Raw genomic sequence first — 8,171 nt, forward strand, 5'->3', positions numbered from 1 at the left:
GAATCATTGTAATATTTCTAAGGCATTTCCAATTGCATTATAGTCTCCCATGTCCCCCAAGACTTTAATCCCCTTTGTTGCTATAGTTCATTATCTCCTTATTATCATTTTATAGTTCACATATTTCCTTCTTGTTACCTCTCTATCATTGAAACACCATTGTTAAGAATAGAGGTTGGGAGCACAATCTTATAATTCACCTTTAGTACTCTTGACTCTACTAATTTCTCTATATTTTGCAACGTAATGTATTGTTGTCTTATAGGCCATTTTGGTGTCTTAAAAGAAAATAATGCAGCTTTCTTTCTTTCTACACTTATATATGATATAAACTTTGATATTGAGCCCTTACACCACCATTCATTCAAGTTCTAACCTTGGTTTTATCATTAATTGTAGTGTTGTCTTATAGGCCATTTTGGTGTCTTAAAAGACAATAACGCAGCTTTCTTTCTTTCTTCACTTATATATAATATAAACTTCGATATTGAGCCCTTACACCACCCACCATTCATTCAAGTTCTAACCTTGGTTTTATCATTAATTGTACTTGGAATGATCTTGTAGTAAACTGAGCCTTCATCTCATCCAACATTGTTCAAGTTCAAATCTTAGCTTTATTATTTTCCACACTGAACATTCTCTTTACATGTCATAATCCTTATCTTGAGCCTTCAACCCTCCATCATTGTTCAAGTTCAGATCTTCATTTTTATCAGTGCTTACACTGAACATTAGAACACCCTCCTTTGATTACTAATGTCCTTATGAGTAGGATTCATCCAACTACTAGTCTTACTATCATATTTACTAGAATTATTATGTTTCAAGCTCGAACATCAGCTTTGTCATTCCTATATTGATTGTACTCTAAGAAGTTTGCACACCCTCCTTGATTGTTATGCTTTTTATAATTTGGTAATCCCAATGCACTGTTCAGTGTTGATCTTCCTTATCAGTTAGGATCAATCCAAGTTTAACATCAGCTTTGACATTCCTATATATTGATTGACCCTAAGAAGTTTGCACACACTCCTTGATTTTTATGCTTTTTATAATTTGGTAATCCCAATGCACTGTTTTTTTCCTTATGAGTTAGGATCAATCCAAGTTCAAGTTTTACCTTTGGAGTATCTTTCTTCCAACCTTTGGTCTCTTGAAGAGTCAGAATCATGACCTTAAAAGGAAAAAGAATAAACACTGGCGTCCACATGATAATAACAGGTTAGAGTGCTTAACCCTTCCAAGGCAAGGTATAAAGCTAGACATGACAATAATGATAATAATACACAATAAATGAGGATGATTATTATGGTGATGATAATGCATAAGGAACAACGTTGGAGCCAACCAAGACTGAATACAGCAAATACTTTCAGAACATCTTATAACTTATTATTTGTAAGGTCAGCTGAATGCAACAATAGCTTTATAAGCATAGTAGAATGAATTGAGCCAAACAATGAGGTGAGAACTTTCATTTACCTTGCTCATAACAGTCACATGATGCAAGATAATAACATTTCAGTTTGGGAGATCCAAGTCACCGTTGTCTAATTCCACTGCAGTTTGGATGAGACGTTGAATCTCATATAGTGTCTTTACCTTGAAATGGGGTTGTTCTTCATGTGGAAGACAAGGTAAGTCATATTTGTCTGTCTCGTCCAATAGACACGTTAGTGCCCCTGCACGGTTCCCACACACAATCTGCACCAACAAGAAGATTTAGTTTTTGCCTTCAAGGAAACAATCACTAATCTGTTATTTAGATATGGGGAATGACAACCTTGGTTCTTATATATACATGCCTTTCATATGGAATCCAGTGACTATAGCAAAGAATACAAATGAAAAAATGCATTTAAAACAATCTTTAACTCTAGAATATTACTAGTATTAAAAAAAAATCAACTCAAAAGGAAAAAGAAGACGCACAACCTTGGTTCTTATATATACATGCCTTTCATATGGAATCCAGTGACTATAGCAAAGAATACAAATGAAATAATGCATTTAAAACAATCTTTAACTCTAGAATATTACTAGTATTAAAAAAAATCAACTCAAAGGAAAAAGAAGACGCACAACCTTGGTTCTTATATATACATGCCTTTCATATGGAATCCAGTGACTATAGCAAAGAATACAAATGAAAAAATGCATTTAAAACAATCTTTAACTCTAGAATATTACTAGTATTAAAAAAAAAAATCAACTCAAAAGGAAAAAGAAGACGCTTTCAATTCGGCTTTCAATAAGCCAAATTCCTGAAAGTGAGGTTACAGTAATCATTTATAGCATCAGGTCACATTCTGCAATGCGGATATCATTGCTGTGAAAATGTCGAAGACTTGTTAGCAAATAGCCTTAGGCCATTCACGACTTATTCAATACTCCAGGAAACAAACGTTAAGAACTCAGAATTAGTTCACCAAAACTTACATCATCCTTGGGACTGTCTCCCACCATCATGACTTCTGCAGGAGGGACATCCCAAGTCTTGCAAATATGAAGAAATGGAGCCGGATGGGGTTTGTAAGGGAGGAATTCTCTGCCCAATGCTGGATAAAATTCCTTAATCTGGCTCACATCAAGAAGAAAATCTCTGGAGAATTGTCAAACGGGTGATACAAGCTAGATAGAGAACCATTTCTGCATTTTGTAAACTTTTATATGCATTTATGTAGTAATCCAAATGTCCATTTTAAACAATAAAACAAACATGGTTATTTTACAAAAGGTTTGTGATATTTAGGGTGGAACAAAACATTGATTCATCATACCCTACAATACTTTAACCTCAGAAGCGATCATGAGGACTCATAAATATGTGGCCATAACACATTAAGCATACCTACACAATGACCTATTTGTGCTATTTAGGGGTTCCAATGTTGTGGCTAAGAGCTTTAGATCTGTTCCACCCGGCCAAACACAGCCTTGGAGCTCTTAGCTATACGATTAAATGATTCAAATAATTATCCTTTGAAACCATTGCATTACCCATACGACCGAGATCAGGTCTAATCTGACCTAATATTGTTTACATAATCTTGATCTTTATTTATATTAATAACTATGTCTTAATTAACATCTTAATTCTACTAATACTAGATGAATATTTCAATTAGGATACAAAACACTCTCTCTTCTATCATCTTACAGACTCTTCCCCATGAAAATAATCCAACCATATCCCAGTTCAGAACCCTGGTGGTCCAACACGAATTCAGAGCTCTTAGTCACAACACTGATGGAGTTGTTTCATATTCCAATTGTAAGGGGACCTTGGGGGAGCAATCATCAATATGTAATCAAAGCATAGGAGTTTCTACGTCCGTAGCACATTATTTACATTCAGAAGGGTACTATTTAAAAAGGAAAAGGTAGCCTTTTATTCATTAGAGAATCCACAAATAAAGGAGTTTTTAAATAATCAAAGGCAACCACAATATGTGAATGAGTCAAGCAAAACAGTGCATTCTGTCCATTAAAATGTGAATGATTAAACAGGCAAAATGGTGTATGCATCCTTTATAACGTGAATGATTAAATGGGCAAAAGGGTTGCATATAATTCATTAGAATAGTGAATGATTGAATAGGCTAAAAGTGTATTTTATTCATTAAAATAGTGAATGGATTGAATGTACAGTTGAAAGGAGATTTTTTACGTTTCAGAGAGAGAAAGGTGAGATATATTGACGTCTATTAGGGACCCCAATCAACTGACATAGAGAGAGAGAGAGAGAGAGAGAGAACATACCCCAAATTGTGAATGAAAAAAATCAACCGATGCCTTGACATTGCGGGTGATAATGCCCCTTCTGCTCCAAATGAAAATTTGATTGAACTTGAGAGGATAGTCTGATATCAAAGTGTTCTTTTTGTATGTCTTCTTCTTACCTCAGCTTTCTGGAGTCAAGAAAATGGCAGAGCCCAAATGCACCTGAACAAATCTGAACATAGAAATCAGTTATGGAGATCTTGAAAAAGTTTTAAGTGGGCACTCCCTCCACTACAATGACTTTTCTTTTCTCACTTGTCCTCTAATGGTTCTGTCTTCAATTCCTTTCTTCGGTTAAATTTCCTCTGAACTCTCTTCTCAGATCCTAACAAAGAAGTAGATGAAGCAGTGAAGAAGATCGATTTGATAAATATGGAGATGTCATCAGCCATCCCAAGGTGCAAAATTTTGAGTTTTACAGGCCAAATGAAGTTTTCAATTGTTAGAAACCTTAACTTTTTGGTACTTGTGTTTTAGAAAAACACAATGCCTGATTGGCTAAAAGAGTAATGTTCTTGTACTGTTCCATGGTGCTGAACAATGACAAGGAACAAAAGGAAGGTTTCCATTGTAAAGCAACCTTCAATGAAGAAGATGAAATGAGCTCGTTTCCTAGGGAGATCGAGATCGAAAAGAAGATTTCCATTGCAAGAAACCCTACAAAAAGAGTTATGGAAGGCATATATATCTGTGAAAGGTTGAGCTTGATCTCCTAAGTTCAGTATATTTTGCCAAACAAAGATTGGTACCAAAAGGAAAGTTCTAACTGTTGTATTGGTTAGAGAAATCCTAAATGTGGTGACTGACTGTTACACAAACTGTAACAAAGCAAACTGATCTGTTAAATGTGAAATGATGAGCTCACAGGAAGATTTCCAAATTCTGAAAGGTAAAAAATCTTGTGAGCAAGATGTGAACAAAAAGAAGCCCTAATTGACATAACTATCAGAAAACCCTAACGAAGATGCTTGCTTCATCTGCCAAAAAATAATAAGGATATAGGCATAAAGATTTTTCAAGCTGCTGAAAGACAGCCCATTTCTGACAAAATCGAAGCTCGCCATTACAGTAAGAAGCACGAACCCTACAAGTATTACAAAAGGAGACTGAAACATACCATTCCAAGCGGCCATTACGGATAGGGTTTCTTACTCCAATGTAGAGCTGGTAAACCATTACCCCTTAATAATTTTACTGCAGAAGAAGACCAGGCTGCTTCTGCAAGGATTTTCGAGCTATATACTATGTGGGGCATCGCTATTGCAGCGCGGAACCGTAAAGATCGATCGGTCTCCTTCTGTAATACAGTTACGGACTAGGATTCCTTGCTCAATTTCATTCAGCAGACTATGCTTCTGGAATGGAATGGACTGATTTGGTAGAAGGACAGAGAGACAGAGACAGAGAGGGGGGCGTGCAGAGAAAGAGAAAGAGAAAGGCGGAGATTGAAAAGAAGAGTTTCAGAGTAATTGCCTGGCATGATCTGGAGGCGAAGGCGAGCGTCTTGCTCGTAGCGATCGATGATCTGAAAAGCCTGGTGCTGCTGGGCGGGGGGCCATTGATGGATCTCATGGAGGACATCAATGGGAGAGCCAGAGACGACGCCCGGATGCTCAGGCCCAAGGATGTCTCTGTACATCTGCCTGAAATCGATGACGGGGACTGTCAGGGTCCCATCCATGTCGAACACCACGCCTTTCAGACGCCCAAGCCTCGCAGAAGCTGAAGCTGAAGCTGAAGCAAAAGCAGGAGGAGGAGGAGGAGGGACGGCCATGGCTGCTAAGGCTATCATGACGGCCTTCTTCATGAAGCGAGAGAGCTCTATATGTATGTATGGCGAGCAGCAGAAGCTCTGATGTTTCGTGGTGATGGCAGCCATGGATCTGCAGGAGCATACTCCTCACACATAGAGAGAGAGAGAGAGAGAGAGAGAGAGAGAGAGAGAGACACACACACACACACACACACTCACTCACTCACTCACTCACTCACAGATAGAGAGAGAGAGACACACACACACATAACACGCATAGAGAGAGACACACACACACATACACACATAGAGAGACAGAGACAGAGACAGAGACACATAGAGAGAGACAGACACACACATACACACATAGAGAGAGAGAGACAGAGACAGAGACACACATAGAGAGAGTGAGAGAGATAGACACACACACACACACACACAACACACATAGAGAGAGACAGAGACACACACGCACACACATAGAGAGAGACAGAGACAGACAGACACACACACACATAGAGAAAGAGAGATAGAGACACACACACACACACATAGAGAGAGACAGAGACAGAGACACACACACACATAGAGAAAGAGAGATAGAGACACACACACACACACATAGAGAGAGAGAGAGAGGTCGCGGGTTCGAAACCTTTATTCCTTCGCCTCTCTTTTTTTTCAAACTTTTTTACTTTCTACATTTTTTTTTAAATAAACCCCCTTTCGTGTTTTTCCTTCTCTCTTTTCAGGGTTTTTAGATGTTTTGTTTTTTCTCTTTTTAGGGTTTTTTTGTTTTTTCTCTTTATAGGTGTTTTTTTTTTCCTCTCTCTCTACATTTCTAGGGTTTTTAAGGAAAGTAATTATATATATGCACTTCATTGATACCCACCAAAAACCCAATTCATTGTTCGATAATAATAATAATAACCTCCCGAATCTCCGATGAGTATGTACTTCCAAATTATATGCGCTCTCTCCTCTGGGCATTTTAACAAAACCTTCTATGTGTATATGTCCTCCTCCGATGGACTGGTTCGAAAGAAGCATGTGCTGGAACCTGGTACTCATCTCTTTAAAGACTAAAAAACCTAATCGGAGCCCATCAATCATGACTCTCCATATGTATACACACCTTCCACGAAATGGCAAATGGGAATGTCATCCATGTTACAATATACCGCCCACCACCTTGCATTCGACTTACATAATACATTCCATGCCTTCTCGGCTTTAGGTTATAGCCAAAATAATGATGCCATTTATTTGTAGCGACTTTGTAGCAAGCAAGTACCGTGCTTTAACCGCCAGATCCACCCAATGCATTGTACCATCAGCTCTCATTGGCAAAGATCCATGCAACAATGGTATATCTCATAATTTCTCCCAAATAAATCCATAATTTGGGGGATATATATAACCATCGTTCAGCATCTTCAAAGTTCAACCACCTTTGAGATTCATTATCAACCACATCCCCCCCAATTCTGTAACCCCCAACTGAAATAAACAATTGAATTGAGATCACAACTTCTCTTTTCCATGCCAGTGTAGCGATTACGAATAAACTAGCGATTCAATTTGTCGTGAATTACAACATTCTAGATTACTTGATGGTGACCATTCAAAAAAAGATAAAGCATATTGTCATGACCTTACTGGTTGTTGCACACATACAAAATGTTGAATCTCTAAAGGAATACATCCATTGAGCAATGCCCACAACAACACTTGAATCTTAGTTTTCCCATGCACCAATCCTTCATGTCATGAAAATATTGCATCGTAAATATACATGGTTGATCTTGCCGATACATATCTTGTAATAATGCAAATCTATGGGCCATCAAATGTGTTCCCAGTTTCTATATTCCAACATCACCTCATTTCTCCCTTCCACCACAACATGAACCATAGAAGTTGCAACAATGACATGGTAAAAGATATAATATCATGACACACTGCACCTCTTTGAGTTGTAAATGAAATGACCATAATTCAAACTTCCAATACATAAATTTGTCATTTAATTTACTACTAATACAATCAATTGGTTGAACATTTGCAACATAATCACCCAATGGATACCCCGAATACCAATAAATTGATCATCATGTAAGCATTGACCCTTGTTATCCCAAACATTCAAAATCACTCATTGTACGAGAAATAAGACAAGCCTTCCTCCTCTTTATATGCGACCCTGAAGCCAAGGCAAATTGATCCCAAGCTTGTGTACTACTTTCAACTTTTATTTTGAGGTCTATAGAAGCATAAAAGAATCATCAACGAAGGCTTGATGCACTAATTGTCTACCAAAAGGAATATTTAAACCCACAATATCACCACTAGCTATAAGATTGGACAACATTACTAATAAAGGATATATAACAATAGTAAATTACACAATGGACTCTAAGCGGCACCAATCTAGTAAGAGAAACTTTGGGAGTAACTCACCATTAAAAATCACAAGAGATGTTGCATTTTTGCACCATGAAAAAATAAGTTTACACATACAATAACCAAAATCATATATTATACATCACTTATGAGATAAAAGTATAATTAACATGATTATTTGTTGTTTCTAAATCAAATTGCACCATAATCATATTATGATGTGTACGTT

The 8,171-nt window shown here is 37.2% G+C and overlaps 1 protein-coding gene across 1 annotated transcript; it reads right to left on the reverse strand.

The window, feature by feature from the left end:
* Nucleotides 1–1,235: 1,235 nt before the first annotated feature.
* On the reverse strand, nt 1,236–5,608 carry LOC147865267 (Haloacid dehalogenase-like hydrolase (HAD) superfamily protein). Its single transcript, XM_087318053.1, has 5 exons — nt 5,260–5,608; nt 3,906–3,948; nt 3,766–3,826; nt 2,443–2,580; nt 1,236–1,707 (listed from the first exon to the last, which is right to left on the reverse strand). Exons 1-5 carry the CDS (start codon nt 5,591–5,593, stop codon nt 1,525–1,527), a joined length of 759 nt encoding a protein of 252 aa, XP_087174179.1. The 5' UTR covers nt 5,594–5,608; the 3' UTR covers nt 1,236–1,524.
* Nucleotides 5,609–8,171: the final 2,563 nt, after the last annotated feature.

This window comes from Azolla caroliniana, unplaced genomic scaffold (assembly GCF_043228905.1).
Source record: "Azolla caroliniana isolate FFs.n. ecotype wild unplaced genomic scaffold, voAzoCaro1.0.p SCAF_4, whole genome shotgun sequence".
In the NCBI taxonomy this organism is placed as follows: Eukaryota; Viridiplantae; Streptophyta; class Polypodiopsida; order Salviniales; family Salviniaceae; genus Azolla; species Azolla caroliniana.

Coding starts and splice junctions, on each gene's coding strand:
- LOC147865267 (XM_087318053.1), bottom strand. CDS start 5,593: ATGAAGAAGGCCGTCATGATAGCCTTAGCAGCCATGGCCGTCCCTCCT. Junction 2,581..3,765: donor TTTTTCATTCACAATTTGGG/GTATGTTCTCTC, acceptor GATGTGAGCCAG/ATTAAGGAATTTTATCCAGC. Junction 1,708..2,442: donor GAGACAGTCCCAAGGATGAT/GTAAGTTTTGGT, acceptor TTGTTGGTGCAG/ATTGTGTGTGGGAACCGTGC.